General features: G+C 38.8%; 1 protein-coding gene across 1 annotated transcript in view; it reads left to right on the top strand.

Moving 5' to 3' along the window:
* Positions 1–16,594: 16,594 nt before the first annotated feature.
* The window catches only part of LOC128685733 (UV-resistance associated gene), a 4,955-nt gene continuing 102 nt past the window's right edge, over positions 16,595–21,447 (top strand). Inside the window, exons 1-2 of the mRNA XM_070087988.1 lie at positions 16,595–17,289; positions 20,290–21,447. The exon at positions 20,290–21,447 is cut by the window's right edge and continues 102 nt beyond it. Coding sequence (XP_069944089.1) covers positions 16,970–17,289; positions 20,290–21,373 — 1,404 coding nt within the window. The 5' untranslated portion in view covers positions 16,595–16,969 and the 3' untranslated portion in view covers positions 21,374–21,447. The remainder of the gene's footprint in view (positions 17,290–20,289) is intronic.

Here is a 21,447-nt window from a genome sequence, read left to right as displayed (position 1 = left end):
GTGTTACTTATTACCAAATTTCTTTCTACACATAGCTCAATTAAAGGCTCCCCATTTACATTTACCCCTGGCACCCCAAATTTACCTACTACTCCCTCCATTATATTATATTATATATATATATATATATATATATATATTATATATATATTATATATTATATTATATATTATATATATATATATATATATATATATATATATATATTTATATATATATATATTTATATATATATATAATTTATATATATATATATATATATATATTTTTTATTATCACACTGGCCGATTCCCACCAAGGCAGGGTGGCCCGAAAAAGAAAAACTTTCACCATCATTCACTCCATCACTGTCTTGCCAGAAGGGTGCTTTACACTACAGTTTTTAAACTGCAACATTAACACCCCTCCTTCAGAGTGCAGGCACTGTACTTCCCATCTCCAGGACTCAAGTCCGGCCTGCCGGTTTCCCTGAATCCCTTCATAAATGTTACTTTGCTCACACTCCAACAGCACGTCAAGTATTAAAAACCATTTGTCTCCATTCACTCCTATCAAACACGCTCACGCATGCCTGCTGGAAGTCCAAGCCCCTCGCACACAAAACCTCCTTTTAAAAACTTTTAAAAACACTTGAAATTTGGGAGTTTCCAGACATAATAGAGAGACGTGGTGCTTAGCGAGCTCATGGAGAATGTAAACAAACCTGGTGGGGCACGGTGACCCTGTTAGAAAGTCAGGTGGGGGGAGCTGTATAGCGAGTTTTGGTCATAATTTGAAATGTTTGTATTAGCAGAACGCCATAAAGTAAAACACCGTAAAGCGGGGCCCTACTGTATATGCTTCAATGTAAACGCCTGATCTACGCATCCCCTACCCATCCTAAAGCCTCCTTGCTCAACTGCAATCCTGCTCTCTCTCTTCTAATTCTTTCAGTAATAATCCTCCCATACACTTTACCTTGTATACTTAGTAAAATTATTCCCCTATAACAGTGGTCTGCATTTGGAATGTTTTTAATTTTTATTTTTATTCATGGTTGCAATCTTACATATTCTTGGGCTGCTGATTGTAGATCTCTAAACCATTTTGCTCTATCACGTAAGGACTTTGAATTAAATACAAATTAATGGTAATAAAAAATGTGAATTTTTAATAAATTGTTAATTTATTAAAATTAGGCAAGTAATCATGGAAAAGCACATTCTGTTAGTTTAAGAACATACGAATTTCAAGCCAACATGTATCAAGTCCTATGATTTTATTAAAACAATATGCTCCTAATGGTTAGCCTACATATTGAATCAAAGAAAGGAGAACCGCTTTGATTTTCGCTTGTGCTGTGCATCGAGACCGTTATGTTTCAATGACCAGCAGTAATCCACCATCATGCTGACATTCTATTTGCTCTGGTATCGAGTTTCCATAGTGCAAATACAGTATACTACTTTCTCATTTACTTATGTTGTACGAAAAGAGAAAAGTAATGTTTCCATATAACTTGACAGCTTGATGTGATAGAGATGAATGAAAGACACAATGAATCACTATTTTCTGTATACAGTGGACCCCCGCATACCGTTGGCATCACATACCGTTTATTCCGCATACCGCTCACTTTAATCGCAAAAATTTTGCCTCGCATACCGCTCAAAAACCCGCTCACCGCTGTTCGTCCGAGATGCGTCCAATGTGCGCCTTAGCCAGCCTCACGTGTTCTGCCGGTGGCATTGTTTACCAGCCAACCTCCGCGGTAGCATCCAAGCATACAATCGTAACATTTCGTATTATTACAGTGTTTTTGGTGATTTTATCTGGAAAATAAGTGACCATGGGCCCCAAGAAAGCTTCTAGTGCCAACCCTACAGCAATAAGGGTGAGAATTACTATAGAGATGAAGAAAAAGATCATTGATAAGTATGAAAGTGGAGTGCGTGTCTCCGAGCTGGCCAGGTTGTATAATGAACCCCAATCAACCATCGCTACTATTGGTGATACAGCTGCTGCTGCTGCTGCACTGTCAGCTGCTGCTGCTGCTGTAGCATCGTCTGCTGCTGCTGTAGCATCGTCTGCTGCTGCTGTAGCATCGTCTGCTGCTGCTGTAGCATCGTCTGCTGCTGCTGTAGCACTGTCAGCTGCTGCTGCTGCTGCTGTAGCATCGTCTGCTGCTGCTGTAGCACTGTTGTTGGTGTGGCTTATTGAGAATATACCAAGAAACAATTAACCCCAGAGGATTTGCCACCTAGGATAACCCAAAAAAGTCAGTGTCATCGAAGACTGTCTAACTTATTTCCATTGGGGTCCTTAATCTTGTCTCCCAGGATGCAACCCACACCAGTCGACTAACACCCAGGTGAACAGGGAAAAATGCCTGGAACTAGTGCTCATATTGGTGAATTTAAAGCCAGCAAAGGTTGGTTTGAGAGATTTAAGAATCGTAGTGACATACACAGTGTGATAAGGCCTGTTCTGGAAGAAAATGCCAAACAGGACCTAGAGTACTCAGGAGGAAAACGCACTCCCAGGACACAGTGTCTCATCAGTCATTGCTGCATCTTCAATAAAGGTAAGTGTCATTTATTCTTCATTTAGTAGACTAGTACATGCACAATATATACTGTGCATGTACTACTCTACTATTGTGCATGTATCCTTCTCTTTGTGTGTAGGAAAATGTATATTTCATGTGGTAAAAAATTTTTTTTCATACTTTTGGGTGTCTTGCATGGATTAATTTGATTTCCATTATTTCTTATGGGGAAAATTCATTCGCATACCAATGAGCCCTCTTGCACGGATTAAAATCGGTATGCGGGGGTCCACTGTATATACCAAAAAAGATACCCTAGAGTCAAAAAAATTCATGCAGAGCAGTGATTTTTACAATTTCTTTTGTCCCCCTTCCCTTTATATAAAGGAATTATACACACACACTGCCAATCCCTAGGTACCTTCCCCTCTTTCATACATTTATTAAACAAACTATACCAACCACTCCAACACTGTATCTACCCCTGCTTTTAACATTATTGTCATGATCCCGTCAGTTCCATCTGCTTCACCCCCCTTCCATTCTATGTAATGCCTCACGCACCTCCCCCACACTCACATCCTGCTCTTCTTCACTCCTAAAAGGTGTTATACCTCCCTGGCCAGTGCATGAAATTACTACTTCCCTTCATAGACTTTTAAAAGTTCCTCAAAATATTCCCACCATCTACCCAATACCTCCAGCTCCCCATCTGCTAACTCCCCTACTCTGTTTTTAACTGACAAATCCATTCATTCCCTTGGCTTTCTTAACTTGTTTATATCATTCCAAATTTTTTTCTTATTCTCAGCCAAATTTCTTGAAAGTGCCTCTCCCACTCTTATCATTTGCTCTTCTTTTGCACTCTCACCAATCTCTTCACCTTTCTTTTACTCTCTATATACTCTGCCCCCCTATATCACTTCTTTGTAAAAGTTTCTCATAAGCTACCTTTTTCTCTTTTATCACACCCTTTCCCTCATCATTTCACCAATCACTCCTCTTTCCCCCTGCATCCCCCCTCCTATAACCACAAACTTCTGCCCCACATTCTAATACTGCATTTTTAAAACTATCCGATCCCTCTTCAACCTCCCCACTACCCATATTTGCACTAACCCACCTTTCTGCCAATAGTTCCTTATATCTCACCCTAACTTCCTCCTCCCTTAGTTTATAAACTTTCACGTCTCTCTTACTGTTGCCGTTTTCTGTTTGTCTCATTTATCTCTTACTGTAACTGTAGGTACAGCTACATAATGGTCCAATATATCTGTTGCCCCTCTATAAACATGTGCATCCTGAAGCCTACCCATGAACCTTTTATTCACCAGTACATAATCTGACAAACTACTTCCATTACGTACTATATCATATCTTGTATACTTACTTATCCTCTTTTTCATAAAATATGTATTGCTTAATACCAAACCTCTTTCTACACATAATTCAATTAAAGGCTCCCCATATTCATTTACCCCTGGCACCCTAAATTTACCTGCTACTCCCTCTATCTATTTATAAAAGCTAAAACGTGAATAGGTATGTGATAATATAGACATAGTGTATTCTTTTTAACATGCTGGCCATTTCCCACTAAGGTACCAAAAAAAAAAAAATGCATTCACCACCATTAATTCAATAGCTGTCTTATCAGAAGTGCACAAATATCAAATTCAAATTCAAATTCAAAGTTTATTCTCTATAAGGATATGCACAAATATCAGTTCAAATGGCCCTCTGAGCTACAGCATAACCACCCCTCCTTCAGGATGTAGGCACAATATTTCCCATCACCAGGACTCCAGTACATCTAACAGGTTTTCCTTGCTCACACCCCACCTGCACAAAAAAAAAAATCATAAATACTTTTTGTCTCCACTTTGATCTAACCTGCTCTTACAAGCCTGGTGGATGTTCAAGCCTGTAGCATTCAAAATCTTTACACCCTCCCTATAACCCTTACCTGGAGTTCACCTGGAGAGGGTTTTGGGGGTCAGTGCCCCTGTGGCACTGTCTGGGATCAGGCCTCATGGTGGATCAGGGTCGGATCAACCAGGCTGTTACTGCTGGCCGCACGCAAGTTGACATACAAACCACAGCTGGGTTGGTCAGCTACTGACTTTAGGTGCCTGTCCAGTGCCTTCTTAAAGACAGCCAGGGGTCTGTTGGTAATCCCCCTTATGTATGCTGGGAGACAGTTGAACAGTCTTAGGCCCCAGACACATACTGTGTTGTCCCTCAACGTACTCGTGGCGCCCCTGCTTTTCATCAGGGAAATGTTGCATTTCCTGCTGAGTCTTTTGCTTTCATAGGGAGTGATTTTTGTGTGCAGGTTTGGTACCAATTCCTCAAGGACCTTCCAAGTGTGTATTATCATGTATCTCACCTGCATTCCAGGGAATACAGATTAAGGACCTTCAACTGTTCTCAGTAATTTAGGTTCCGTATCATACTTATGTGTGCTGTGAATGTTCTTTGGATACACTCCAGATCTGCAGTGTCGCCAGCCTTGAAGGGGGCTGTTAGTGTACAACAGTATTCCAGCCTAGAGAGCACAAGTGATTTGAAGAGAATCATCATGGGCTTGGCATCCCTAGTTTTGAAGGTTCTCATTATCCATCCTATCATTTTCCTAGCAGATGAGGTAGATACATTGTTGTGTTCTTTGAAGGCGAAATCCTCTGACATTATAATCCCAGATCCTTCACATTACTTTTTCGCTGTATTGTGTGGTTAGAATTTGTCATATACCCTGATACATTTTTAATTTCCTCAAGTTTCCCATATCTGAGTAGTTGAACTTTCTCCTCGTTGAACATCATATTGTTTTGAGTGGCCTGTTCGAAGATTTGGTTGATGTCCGCTTGGAGCCTTGCAGTGTCTTTGATGGAGGTCACTGCCTGGTAATCTGGGTGTCATCCACAAAGGAAGACATGGAGCTATGGCTTACATCTTTGTCTGTGTCATGAATGAGGATGAGGAATAGAATGGGAGTGAGTATTGTGCCTTGTGGAGCAGAGCTTTTTACCGGGGCTGCCTGGGACTTTACTCTGTTTGCTATTACTCTTTGTGTTTTATTTGTCAGGAAGTTATAGATCCATCTACCATCTATTTTCCCTGTTATTCCTTTATTTTTTTTTTTTTTTTTATTATCACACTGGCCAATTCCCACCAAGGCAGGGTGGCCCGAAAAAGAAAAACTTTCACCATCATTCACTCCATCACTGTCTTGCCAAAAGGGTGCTTTACACTACAGTTTTTAAACTGCAACATTAACACCCCCTCCTTCAGAGTGCAGGCACTGTATTTCCCATCTCCAGGACTCAAGTCCGGCCTGCCGGTTTCCCTGAACCCCTTCATAAATGTTACTTTGCTCACACTCCAACAGCACTCCTGTATCATGCATTTTGTATACTATTACACCATGGTCACACTTGTCGAAAGCTTTTGCAAAAATCTGTGTATACTACATTTGTATTTTGTTTATCCTCTACAACATCCAGGACCTTGTCATAGTGGTCCAGTAGCTGGGACAGGCAGGAGTGACCTGCTCTAAACCCGTGTTGCCCTGGGTTGTGTAATTGATGGGTATCTAGGTGGTTGGCAATCTTGCTTCTTAGAACCCTCTCAAAGATTTTTATGATATGGGATATTAGTGCTATCGGTCTGTAGTTCTTTGCAATTGCTTTACTGCCACCTTTGTGGAGTGGGGCTATGTCTGTCGTTTTTAGTGTGTGTGGGATGACCCCTGTGCTCATGCTCCCTCTCCATAGAATGCTGAAGGCATGCGATAGGGGCTTCTTGCAATTTGTAATGATCACGGACTTCCATAAGTCTGGGCCTGGGCAGAGTGCATGGGCATGTCATTTATTGCCTTTCCAAAGTCTTGTGGAGTTAGGATAATATCCAAGATTTTTGAGATGATCAAATTTTGGGTTTCGTTCATAAAGAATTCATTTGGAGTGTCGACCCTTAGAGTGGGCAGTGGATCACTGAACACTGAGTCATATTGGGGCTTTATATCTCGCTCATTTCTTGGCTGTCATCTATGTATGTCCCATCCCGCCTAAGCAGGGACCCAATACTGGATGTTGTTTTCCCTTAGATTTGGTGTAAGAGAAAAAGTATTTTTTTTTTTTTTTTTTCAATTTCGTTTATGGCTTTTAGTTCTTCCTGTGATTCTTGTCTCCTGTAAGATTCCTTCATCTTAAGTTCAATATTTGCAATTTCATTGACCAGTGCCTCCCTTCGTATTTCAGATATATTGGCTCCTCTCAGCAGCTCTGTGACTCTTCACCTTCTTCTGTATAGGAAGCATCACTCTCTTTCTAGTTTACATCTTTTTCTTTTTGTTAATGGAATGTGTCTTGAGCAGATGTCAACCACAGAATCATCTTTTTCTTGGGAAGATCCCTACTCATCCTTCCTTCTACTCCAGATTTATATACCCTGTTTGTCATCCTATTTTGCTCCATCCTCTAAATGCTCAGTTCCTCTGAATTGTATTTTGGGTAACCCCACACTTTGTAATATCCATGCTCAGAATTTTCTGCATAATATTCACCCCACACATTTCCCTCAAAAATGATGTTGTCACTGCCTCCAGCCTGCTTCTAGCAGAAATGCTTAAAATCTGTGCTTCATATCCATATTCACAGGTAAGCCACACTGGAGTGTAATCTTATGTTGTTGTTTAGGTCTGTCCTGGTTCACCATGACTTGACAAGATACAGGGCTGACCTAAATGTGATCATGAGGTTACTCTCTTAAGTGTGAGTTTTCTGTGAATTGCTCGAGTCATGATGTTATGACCTATTCTTTACACCTGTGTATTGGTACCACTATACTTTGGTACTTTCCAGTTTTTGCCTCTATGGAGAAGATTCTTAATTTACAAATTCCTCAATGCACAACCCACCTTTTATTCCTCCTTCATCTATTCTAAGCCTTATCTTGTCTTTCATAGACCCATCCACTGACAAATTAGCCTTCAGATATCTGAACATACTTAGTTTCTCTATACTCTCTTCTAATATTCAGGCTTTCATTGCTTAGATATTTATTACTCTCATCATCTTGCTCTCTCCTATGTTTACTTTTAATTTCCTTTTACATACCCTCTGAAATTCCTCCACAGTCTTTGAAATGTCTTTAGAATCTTCCAAAAGAACCATGTCATTGGAAAGACCAATTGTGGCAACTCCCACTTTGTATCAAATTCATTATCTTGTGATCTCACACTATTCCCCAACACCCTAGCATTAAATTTCAATTTGCTGCCCAATAATATGCCTAAGAGTTTCCACTCATCTTATTCTCCATTAGATACCTGATTATATAGCAAGGCCTTGTTTATGTATAGTAAGAAATGTGGTTTTTCTCTAGTCAGTCATTCTGTGGTCAATAGTATGAGCACGTATGTATGAAGGTAATGTATTTGGCATTTTTTTTATAATGTGTTTTGTATAACAATAGTTATAAATGACCATAATTTTTAAAGGGGTGGACCGGTAAGCCAGCGGAAGGCCTCGGTCAGATGACCAAAAGCTCCAAAGGCGGGTCATCATCTGACTAAGACCTGCGTCAGGAAACATTTGTCCTGTTTCCTGACGAACCTTACCTAACCTAACCTAACCTTTGTAGAGAATACTGGCAAGACTGATAATACAGGATTAATAGGGGGATTGTCCAAGTGTTTGTTAAATCAGGATAATGTTAAAAAAAAAAATAGTGTTGTACTCTCAATTTACAATTTTTTTTTCTCTTTAACAAGTCGGCCGTCTCCCTCCGAGGCAGGGTAACCCAAAAAGAAAGAAAATCCCCAAAAAGAAAATACTTTCATCATCATTCAACACTTTAACCTCACTCACACATATTCACTGTTTTTGCAGAGGTGCTCAGAATACAACAGTTTAGAAGCATATAAGTATAAAGATTCACATCCCTCAAAACTGCCAATATCTCAAACCCCTCCTTTAACCCTTTAAACTGTATAAATGTAGATTTACGTTTTTTTTCACATTTGAAAGTATGTAAAAAAAGTAGATCTTCTTTTCTTTTTTTACATTTGAAAAAGTGTTTGGGATATTGGCAGTTTGGAGGGATATGTTGTGTATCTCTATACGTATATGCTTCTAAACTGTTATATTCTGAGCACCTCTGCAAAAGCAGTGATAATGTGTGAGTGTGGTGAAAGTGTTGAATGATGATGAAAGTATTTTCTTTTTGGGGATTTTCTTTCTTTTTTTTTGGGTCACCCTGCCTCGGTGGGAGACGACCGACTTGTTGAAAAAAAAAAAAAAAATGTAAAAAAAAACATAGATCTACTTTTGGAGCACTACGCATGTGAACGTAGATCTGCTTGGACAGTTTAAGGGTTAAAGTGCAGACATTGTACTTCCCATTTCCAGGACTCAAGTCCGGCTATATAAAAATAACCGGCTTCCCTGAATCCCTTCACTAAATATTACTCTGCTCGCACTCCAACAGCTTGTCAGGTCCCAAATATCATTTGTCTCCATTCACTCCTATCTAACATGCTCATGCACGCTTACTGGAAGTCCAAGCTCCTCGCCCACAAAACCTCCTTTACCCCCTCAAACCTTTTCGAGGACGACCCCTACCCCGCCTTTTTTCCCCTACAGATATATACACTCTCCATGTCATTCTACTTTGATCCATTCTCTCTAAATGACCAAACCACCTCAACAACCACTCTTCAGCCCTCTGACTAATACTGTTATTAACTCCACACATTCTCCTAATTTCCACACTCTGAATTTTCTGCATAATATTTACACCACACATTGCCCTTAGACAGGGCATCTCCACTGCCTCCAACCGTCTCCTCGCTGCAGCATTTACAACCCAAGCTTCACACCCATATAAGAGTGTTGGTACCACTATACTTTCATACATTCCCTTCTTTGCCTCCATAGATAACGTTTTTTTTTTTTTGTCTCCACATATACGTCAGAGCGCCACTCACCTTTTTTTCTTCATCAGTTCTATGATTAACCTCATCCTTCATAAATCCATCCACTGACATGTCATCTCCAAAATATCTGAGAACATTCACTTCTTCCATACTCCTCCTCTCCGATTTGATATCCAATTTTTCTTTATCTAAATCATTTGATACCCTCATCACCTTACTCTCTTCTATGTTCACTTTCAACTTTCTACCTTTACACACACTCCCAAACTCGTTCACTAACCTTTGCAGTTTTTCTTTAGAATCTCCCATAAGTACAGTATCATCAGCAAAAAGTAACTGTGTCAATTCCCATTTTGTATTTGATTCCCCATAATTTAATCCCACTCCTCTCCCAGACACCCTAGCATTTACTTCTTTTACAACCCCATCTATAAATATATTAAACAACCATGGTGACATTACACATCCCTGTCTTAGGACCTACTTTTACTGAGAAGTAGTCTCCCTCTCTTCTACACAGCCTAACCTGAGCCTCACTATCCTCATAAAAACTTTACAGCATTTAGTAACTTACCATCTATTCCATATACTACTTGCAACATCTGCCACATTGCTCCCCTATCCACTCTATCATATGCCTTTTCTAAATCTATAAATGCAATAAAAACTTCCCTACCTTTACCTAAATTCTATTCACATATATGCTTCAATGTAAACACTTGATCTACACATCCCTCTACCCACTCTAAAACCTCCTTGCTCATCCGCAATCCTACATTATGTCTTACCTCTAATTCTCTCGATAATAACCCTACCGTACACTTTTCCTGGTATACTCAGTAAACTAATTCCTCTATAATTTTTACACTCTCTTTTGTCCCCTTTCCCTTTATATAAAGGAACTATACATGCTCTCTGCCAATCCCTAGGTACCTTCCCGTCTGTCAAATTTTTTTTTTTTATTTTTTATTAATACGTACATCGGCCGATTCCCACCAAAGCAGGGTGGCCCAAAAGAGAAAAAAAATCATCATCATTCACTCCATCACTGTCCTAACAGAGGGGTGCTTTACACTACAGTTATAAAACTGCAACATTAACACCCCTCCTTCAGAGTGTAGACACTGTACTTCCCATCTCCAGGACTCAAGTCCAGCTTGCCGGTTTCCCTGAATCCCTTCATAAATGTTACTTTGCTCACACTCCAACAGCACATCAAGTATTAAAAACCATTTGTCTCCATTCACTCGTATCAAATACGCTTATGCACGCTTGCTGGAAGTCCAAGCCCCTCGCACACAGAACCTCCTTTGCCCCCTCCCTCGAACCCTTCCTAGGCCAACCCCTACTCCGCCTTCCCTCCACTACAGGTTTATACACTCTTGAAGTCATTCTGTTTTGTTCCATTCTCTCTAAATGTCCAAACCACCTCAACAACCCCTCCTCACCCCTCTGGATAATAGTTTTGGTAATCCTACACCTTCTCCTAATTTCCGAACTACGAGTTCTCTGCATTATATTCACACACACATTGCCCTCAGACATGACATCTCCACTGCCTCCAGCCTTCTCCTCGTTGTAACATTCATCACCCATGCTTCACACCCATACAAGAGTGTTGGTACAACTATACTCTCATACATTCTCCTGTTTGCTTCCATGGACAAAGTTCTTTGTCTCCACAGTCTCCTAAGTGCACCACTCACCCTTTTTCCCTCGTCAGTTCTGTGATTCACGTCATCCTACATAGACCCATCTGCTGACACGTCCACTCCTATATATCTGAATACATTCACCTACTCCATACTCTCTCCCTCCAATCTGATATCCAATCTTTCGTCACCTAATCTTTTTGTTATCCTCATAACCTTACTCTTTCTATATTCACTTTCTTCTTTTACATATCCTACTAAATTCATCCACCAACCTCTGCAACTTCTCTTCAAAATCTCCCAAAAGCACCTTGTCATCAGCAAAGAGCAACTGTGACAACTCCCACTTTGTGTGTGATTCTTTATCTTTTAACTCCACACCTCTTGCCAAGACCCTAGCATTCACTTCTCTTGCAATCACATCTATAAATATATTGAACAACCACAGTGACTTCACATACATTTATTATACAAAAATACCAACCACTCTAACACTATATCCCCCCTGCTTTTAACATTTCTGTCATGATCCCATCAGTTCCAGCTGCTTTACCTCCTTTCATTCTACATAATGCCTCATGCACCTCTCCCACACTCACATCCTGCTCTTCTTCACTCCTAAAAGATAGTATACCTCCCTGGCCTTTGCATGAAATTACCACCTCCCTTTCTTCGTCGACATTTAATAGTTCCTCAAAATATTCCCGCCATCTACCCAATACCTCCATCTCCCCATCTACTAACTCCCCTACTCTGTTTTTAACTGACAAATCCATTTGTTCCCTAGGCTTTACTTGCTTACCTCCAAATTTTTTTCTTTTTTTCATTAAAATTTCTTGACAGTGCCTCTCCCACTCTATCATCTGCTTTCCTTTTGCACTCTCTCACCACTCTCTTCACCTTTCTTTTACTCTCCGTATACTCTGCTCTTCTTATGACACTTCTGCTTTGTAAAAACCTCTCATAAGTTACCTTTTTCTCTCTTATCATGCCCTATACTTCATCATTCTACCAATCACTCCTCTTTGCTCCTGCACCCACCCTCCTATAACTACAAACTTCTGCCCCACATTCTAATACTGCATTTTTAAAACTATTCCAACCCTGTTCAACCACCTCCACTACTCATACTTGCACTAGCCCACCTTTCTGCCATTAGTTGCTTATATCTCACCCGAACTTCCCCCTCCCTTAGTTTATACACTTTCACCTCTCTCTTATTTGTTGTTCCTATTTTCCTCTTGTCCTACCCACCTCTTACTCTAACTGTAGCTACAACTAAATAATGGTCTGATATATCTGTTGCCCCTCTATAAACGTGTACATCCTGGAGCCTACCCATCAACCTTTTATCCACCAATACATAATCTAATAAACTACCTTCATTACGTGCTATATGATACCTTGTATATTTATTTATCCTCTTTTTCATAAAATATGTATTACTTATTACCAAACCTCTTTCTACACATAGCTCAATTAAAGGCTCCCCATTTTCATTTACCCCTGGCACCCCAAATGTACCTACTACTCCCTCCACAACATTTTTACCCACTTCATCATTGAAATCCCCAACCCCAAGCACTCTCACACTTGGTTCAAAACTCCCCACGCATTCACTCGACATTTCCCCAAATCTCTCTCCTCTACAATTCTCTCTTCTCTAGGTGCATATATGCTTACTATAACCCACTTTTCACATCCAGCCTTTATTTTACTCCACATAATCCTTGAATTAATACATTTATACTCTTTTCCAGCCATAGCTTATCCTTCAACATTATTGCTACTCCTTCTTTAGCTCTAACTCTATTTGAAACCCCTGACCTAATCCCATTTATTTCTCTCCACTGAAACTCTCCCACCCCCTTCAGTTTTGTTTCACTTAAAGCCAGGACAAACAGCTTCTTCTTATTCATAACATCCACAATTGTGTCTTTCTTATCATTCGCACAACATCCATACACATTCAGACATCCCACTTTGACAGTTTTCTTCCTCTTATTCTTTTTAGTAATCATTACAGGAAAAGGGGTTACTAGCATATTGTTCCCGGCATTTTAGTTGACTTTTACAACACTCATGGCTTATGGAGGAAAGATTCTTATTCCACTTCCCTATGGATATAAAAGGAAAAGTAATAAGAACAAGAACTATTAAGATAAAATCAAAGAAAACTCAGATGAGTGTGTATAAATAAACGTGTACATGTATGTGTAGTGTGACCTAAGTGTAAGTAGAAGTAGCAAGACATACCTGTAATCGTGCATATTTATGAGACAGACAAAAGACACCAGCAGTCCTACCATCATGTAAAACAATTACAGGTTTTCATTTTATACTCACTTGGCAGGACAGTAGTACCTCCCTGGGTGGTTGCTGTCTACCAACCTTCTACTTATATATTGCAATAAATATTGAAAATGAAAGAGCCATACACACTTAAACCAGTAATTTTACTCTTAATTTTAAGTTCATTATATCGAGGGTTTACTGAAATTTTGTTTTTTCAACATGGTGGCCGTCTACCACTGAGACAGGATGACCCAAAAAAGAAAGAAACACTTTCACCATTATTCACATATAATCAGTCTTTGCAGAGGTGCCTTGATATGACAGTTTAGATGTCACTCCAAGCAGCCAATATCTCAAATCCCTCCTTTAACCCTTTGAGGGTCCGTGCCATAGATATACGGCTTTATATTGAGGGTCCAAACCGTAGATCTACGTCATGAGCTCGGCTCACTCTGATTAGCTGTGAGCAGTAAATTTTGGCCTAGATATGAAAGAATGCATCTATGTGGTATGTGTGCACCACATAAAACAAATGCTACAGCACATAATGCATAATAGAAAAAAAACTGAGACCGTAATTTTCGATTAAAACAGCGACTTTGCAGTGCTTTTTTGTATGTTTTTTATTGTTGTATTTGCGATTTCTTGGTCTCATTTGATAGAATGGAAGATATATTACAGAAATAGAGATGATTTTGATTGGTTTTAGTACAGGAAATGGCTTGAAACTGAGCTCAAAGTAGCGGAAATGTTAAATTTTTGCCGATGTTCAAGAGTAAACAAATGACCTCACACATCTAATACACGCCTGATGATGGGTCTAATATACGTTCACAAATGTGGTGATATTATTTATACAATTATTACAATACTGCATAACAGTAAATCTTCTATTTTTTGCTTTGAATAAAAATTCATTATGTGAATAAAAAATCAAAATGGAATTCATTAGTAAAGCCTGAAAACGTAACTAATGAACAGAGGAAATGTTAATTTAGTGCCAGGAATGCCTGTGGAGTATTTTGAACTTTGCATTAAATTGGCCAAATTACCAGTTTCCGATCATTTTATTTTGTAGTTGAAATAGTTGACTTGGCGAATTCTTGTGCTCAATCGATAGAATAGAAATAATACTAGTGAAATAGCTATGAATTTGGTCGATTGGGATAATGTAATTGGCCTAAAATGGGAGTCAAAGTCGGCAAAATCGCTGATGCGTAAATTTCGCTGACACATCAAAATTTGCGAGAGCATAACTTCATCAATTTTCCATCAAGTTTTGTACTTTTTGTTTTATTACCTTCAGACACAGTTTCTCTATCATTTCATAAGAAAAAAATAACAAAATTATTTTTTGAAAATTCTTGGACACTGGTGCACACTTTGAAATTTGGCTTCTGGACCCTGAAAGGGTTAAAGTGCAGGCATTGTACTTCCCACCTCCAGGTCTCAAGTCCAGTTAACAGATTTCCCTGAATCCCTTCACAAAAATCATTCATCTCCACTCATCTAACATGCTCACATATGCCTGCTGCATGTCCAGGCCCCTTGCACACAAAACCTCTTTTATCCCTTCCCTCCGTCCTTTCCTAGGACGACTCCTACCCCACCTCCCCTCCATTACAGATTTATACACCCTCCAAGTCATTCTGTTTTGCTCCATCCTCTCTGAATGACCAAACCACCTCAATAACCCCTCTTGAGCCCTCTGAATAATACTCTTTGTATCTCCATACAACTACCTATTTTCCACACTAAGAATTCTTTGCATAATATTAACACCACACATTGCCCTTAGATATGACATCTCCACTGCCTCCAGTCTCCTCCTTGCTGCATCATTTACAACCTATGCTTCACACCACTATACTCTTGTACATTTCCTTCTTTGCCTCTGTGGATAAAGTATTTTGTCTCCACAGATACCACAATGCACCTCTCACCTTTTTTCCTTCATCACTTCTATGATTAACCTCGTCCTCCATAAACCCATCTCTTGACAAATCTACTCCCAAATATCCGAACACATTCACTTCTTCCATACTTCCGCCAATATAATATCCAATTTTTCTTTACCTAACTCATTTGATACCCTCATCACCTTACTCTTATCTATGTTCACTTTCAATTTTCTTTACACACCCTCCCAAACTCGTCCACTACCCTTTGCAACTTCACTGTAGAATCTCTCAAAAGCACAGTATCATCAGCAAAAACTAACTGTGACAACTCCCATTTTGTATTTGATTCCCCATAATTTATCCCACCCTTCTCCCCAACACCCTTGTATTTACTTCTTTTACAGCTCCATCTATAAATATGTTAAACAACCATGGTGACATTACACACCCCTGTCTAAGACCTTTTACTGGGAGGTAATCTCCCTCTCTCCTACACATCCTAACCTGAACCTCACTGTCTTCATAAAAACTCTCTACAGCATTTAGTAACTACCTATTCCATACACTTGCAACATCTGCCACATTGCTCCCTAATCCACTTTCCTCCTAAACCCCTAAATGCAATGAAAACATCCTTACCTTTATCTAAATATTATTCACTTGTATGCTTCAATATAAACACTTGATCTATATATCCCCTACCCATTCTTGAGCCTCCTTGTTCGTCTGAAATCCTGCTCTCTGTCTTACCTCTAAGTCATTCAATAATAACCCTACCATATACTTCACCTGGTACTCAGTAAATTTCTTCCCCTATAATTTTTACAATCTCTTTTGTCCCCCTTTCCCTTATATAAAGGAATTATACATGCTCTCTGACAGTCCCTAGGTACGTTCCCCTCTTTCATACAATTATTGAACAAAAGTACCAACCACTCCAACACTATATCCCCTCCCTCTGCTTTTAACATTTCTCTCATGATCTCATCAGTTCCAGCTGCCTTATCCCCTTTAATTTACCTATTGCCTCATGCACCTCTCCTACAATTACATCCTGCCCTTCTTCACTCCTAAAAAATGTTATACCTCCTTGGAGAATTGATGAAATTACTGCCTCCCTCTCTTCATCAACATTTTACAGTTCCTCAAAATATTCCCACCATCTTCCCAATACCTCCAACTCCCCATCTTCCATCTCCCCTATTCTGTTTTTAACTATCAGATCTGTAATTACCCTATAATAATAGTGTTTGAATAAAAACAGGTTTACTAGGTTAATTACTAGATGTTGCAAGTCATTTGAATTGTGATGTTGGAGCATGTCTTAACACAACAGCTGTTGAATGATGCAACTAGCATACTACTGACAACAGTTAAGAAAAGCAGAAGTTGCAGAGCAAGCTTTTATGAGCATGACATTTCACTCTGTGTAGGGCTTTATATGTACTCATCAAAATATTGTCCCAATGAAAGCTTGCCGTGTAATGTGTTTTTTGTCAGCCATTGTATGAGTTATAGTGATTGTGTTTCCTCCTTTGGATCCCATGACAATGGTATGAAATAGTCGATAATGTAAAAAAAAAATGCTATATAATATCTTGTCATAATTTTATTCAAGTTTAACTATAGGAAAGTTTCTTTTATAGAAACCTCAATGTGCACATTATATTACGAGATAGCCCGAAACATAAAAATTATTCTTGGCCTACACGATAAATATGTATTCCATACTTTAATTCAGACTAAATGTTATAACAGCAAGAAACACCTCTTTGGATTTATCTATTCTTTCCATTCTGACAGGTTCCCATTATATACCCGGGGGAAAGAGAGGGAGAAGCTGCATTTTAACTATGGTGTGTTTTTACTAAACAAGAATATTGCCCAGATGAGGTGGTATTGCGGCATCCCCACGCCAGACCTACGACTTACTCTACCAAATTTAAGCTTTATGTCAAAGCTCATTCAAAATGGGTAATGAGTAATAAGCTTTTATTTATAATTACAGTATTTTCTTAGTAATGTAATACATTTAGTACTTTTGTCATTTGTTTGCCTTACTACCTCCTCATTTATTTTGTAAACTTTCACCTCTCTCTTACTTGTTAATGCCATTCTTATTATACCCCATCTACCTCTTATTCTCATTGTAGCTACAACTAAATAATGATCTGATATATCTGTTGCCCCCTCTATAAACATACAGCATATACATCCAGAAGTCTACCCATCAACCTTTTATCGACAAATACACAGTCCAACAGACTATTGTCATTATGCCCTGTTATTATCATGTTTACTTATTTATCCTCTTTTTCTTAATATATGTATTACCTATTACCAAACTTATTTCTGTACAAACTTTAACCAAAGGTTCCCCAATTATCATTTACCCTTGGCACCCCAGACTTAGCTGCTATGCCCTCTTCAACAGGTTCTGTAGCACAGTTACACTCTCACTTGGTTCAAAACTCCCTGTACACTCATTTAACATATCGCAAAATCTCTCTCTTTTCTTTACCCTTCTCTCTTTGCCAGATTCATTACGGTTTGATTTCCCTCAATCTCTTCACAAAATATTACCCTGCTCACAGTCCAACAGTTCATTAGATCTTAACCCTTTGACTGTTTTGGTCGTATATATATGTCTTACAGGCCAGTGTTTCGGACCTATATATTCAGTAATTCTAGCGGCTTCAAATCAAGCAGAAGAAAGCTGGTAGGCCCACATGTGAGAGAATGGGTCTGTGTGGTCAGTGTGCACCACATAAAAAAAATCCTGCAGCACGCAGTGCATAACGAGAAAAAAAAATGACCGTTTTTTTTTATTAAAACGCCGTCATTGAGGTGTATTTTCGTATAGTATTTATTGTTGTATTCTCATTTTCATGGTCTCAGGTGATAAAATGGAAAACATATTGCAGAAATAGAGATGGTTTTGATTAGTTTCACGATGAAAGCGGCCTTGAAATTGAGCTAAAAGTAGCAGAAATGTTCGATTTTTACCAATGTTCAAGAGTAAGCAGATCACACCACACGTCCAATACACATCAACTGGGGAGTCTAATATTCTTTCACTAGTGCACTGATATTATTTATACCATTTTTACAATAATGCAGTAGTCTGCATAACAGTAAATTTTGTATTTTTTGTATGAATATAAAATCAAAATAGAAAGCAATAGTAATATAAGAGGGGCCTAGAGACGTGACTAATGAACAGAGGATATGTTATTTTAGTGCCAAGAATGTCTACATTGTTTATTCTAGACCCTATTTTGAAATTGGCATCTTTTAATTTGCGTGAAATTGGCCAAATTGCCAATTTCTGACCACTTTATTGGGTAATTCAAATTGGTAAATGGGCAGTTTCTTGTACTCAAGTGGTAGAAAAAATGGAGTTCTAAAGAAATAGCTATGAGTTTGGTCAACTGGAACAATGGAATTGGCCAAAAACAGGGCTCAAATTCGGCAAAATCACCGATGCGTATATGTCACTGAGACCGCTAACTTTGCAGGAATGTAATTCTGTGAGTTGAGTTTTCGACCAAATTTCGTACTTTTGGTGTCATTACCATCGGGAAAAGATTCTATCATTTCGTAAGATTTTTTTTTTTTTTTTTTTTTTTTTTTTTTTTCAAAAAATTTTGCGACATAGAATGAGTTTGAGAAAGGGGCTTGCGACAGTCAAAGAGTTAAAAACCATTTGTCTCCATTCACTTCTAACATGCTCACACATGCCTGCTGCATGTCCAGACCCCTTGCACACAAAACCTCTTTTACCCTCTCCCTACATCCTTTCCTAGGACGACCTCTACCTGTCCTCTCCTCCACTACAGATTTATACACCCTCCAAGTCAACCTATTTTGCTCCATCCCCTCTAAATGACCAAACCACCTCAATAACCCCACTTCCACCCCTCTGAACAATACTTTTAGTAACTCCACACCTCTTAATTTCCACACTATGAATTCTCTGCATTATATTTACACTACACATTGCCCTTCGACACAACATCTCCACTACTTCCAGCCTCTTGCTGCAGCATTCACAGCCCATGCTTCACACCCATAAAAGAGTATTGGTACTACTATACTCTTGTACATTCCCTTCTTTGCCTCTATGAATAACTTTTTTTGTCTTCATAGATACCTCAGGGCACCATTCACCTTTTTTCCTTTATCAGTTCTGTGGTTAACCTCATCCTTCATAAACTCATCTGGTGACAGATCTACTCCCAAATATTTGAACATATTCACTTCCATACTCCCTCCCTCCAATGTGTTATCCAATTCTTCTTTACCTAACTCATTTGATTTCCTCATCACCTTACTCTTATTTATGTTCACTTTCAACTTTCTTTACTCACCCTCCCAAACTCGTCCACTAGCCTTTGCAACGTCTCTTTAGCATCTCCCAAAAGCACAGTATTATTAGCAAAACGTAACTGTGTCAACTCCCATTTTGTATTTGATTCCCCATAATTTAATCCCACCCCTCTCCCCAACACCCTAACATTTACTTCTTTTACAACTCCATCTATAAATATGTTAAAACAACCATAGTGACGTTACACATCCCTGTCTAAGGCCTACTTTTACTGGAAAGTAATCTCCCTCTCTCTCCTACACACCCTAACCTGAGCCTTTATATTTTCTTAAATCCTTACAGCTGCTTTAATTTTTTTTTAATTACTTGCACCAGTCCATATTTAGCATATCAAATACACATGTTAATCTCATTTTTTATTTGATAACAGAAGTAATATACAGAGCTCTTCAACAACTTGAATATGCTTTAGTCTGAGACTTACAAATATCCAAGGTATTAAGAGAGTGAGATATTCATAATAGAAGTTACTAGATTCAGTTAATTCAGAGATATATTGTAATGCATCTAACCGATCAGCTATTGCTATATAATAAAAAGCTCAAATTGTTATGTTGTATTGTAGATTGTGTATTATATTTCAGCACTGTGGGTAACCAATCTGCAGCAGTGATGCCAGATGTAATGATGCCTGTCTCAGCTTCATCTACCCGTATCAATCTTGAGGTTCGCACTCCTGCTAGTCTCTTACATCAGCATCGTTCCCCACGTCTGCCACTAAATCCCCTTGCTCGTAGCACATCGCAAGAGCATCCTAAAGGTTTCACAGATAATAATTATGATGATAGTGTATCACAGTGGAAAATCACAAAGTCTGGTAGTGAAACAAATTCAAGTGATGCATCGCCTGTAAAAGCATCACTGTATGTAAGGGAAGCTGAACCACTGAATGGGAAAGACAGTACTGGAAAATTTGTGTTTGTTGATAAAGTTCAAAATCCTTTAGTTGATTCTAGTCAAATGGAACAGAATTTAGAGGAAAGGTTATCTCACTCAAATGGCTTCAGTTTTTCCCTTGATAATGGTCTTAATCATATTGGTGGAAAACATAATCCATATTACAAGATTAAAAACCTCTCTTGTTGTGATGATATGAAACTGATGAATAATGTCTCCAAGGCTCTTGGCTTTGTGCGGGGATCAGATCCTAGCTTATTAGCAAATTCAGATTTAGCTGCAGCAGGGGAAGAAGAAATTCTCCCTGTCTTCAAAGAGCAAACTACAGAGTTACTTAGATCATGGCATGAAGATGAGCCTTCTCACTACACAGGTGTATTTGAGGTGGGTAGCTCTGAGAGGTTAGAGGAAGTTGGCATTGAGTGTGATGAATCGTTCATGTGCTTAGCAGATGAAAGACGAAAAATAGAAATGGAGCAAACAGAAGAAAACAAAGAAATTGCATTAACAGTAGCAGTATCTGACAACCTAGATGCTAAGATCTCAGGGGAAAATATAAAAACAGATAAGTCTACCCCTGGGAAAGAACTTGAAGGCAATTTAGACAACCTAAAATGTGAGAAAGATGCTGTTTTATCTCTCTCAGAATTTGGGGTTACCGAAGACATGTTTCTTAGTGATGTTGCTTTGAGAACAGCAGCTTTAGCAAGCCAGAATTGCAGTTTCAAAATGTCATTCTCAAGACAGAGCACAGAAGATGAATATCATTAGCAAATATTTAATTTGTATTATAATTTTTATAAACCTTTAAAACATAGCTTTATATTTAATGCACATAGAATATA

The sequence above is a fragment of the Cherax quadricarinatus genome, chromosome 23, assembly GCF_038502225.1.
Source record: "Cherax quadricarinatus isolate ZL_2023a chromosome 23, ASM3850222v1, whole genome shotgun sequence".
In the NCBI taxonomy this organism is placed as follows: Eukaryota; Metazoa; Arthropoda; class Malacostraca; order Decapoda; family Parastacidae; genus Cherax; species Cherax quadricarinatus.
This window is presented reverse-complemented; position numbering and strand designations above follow the sequence as displayed.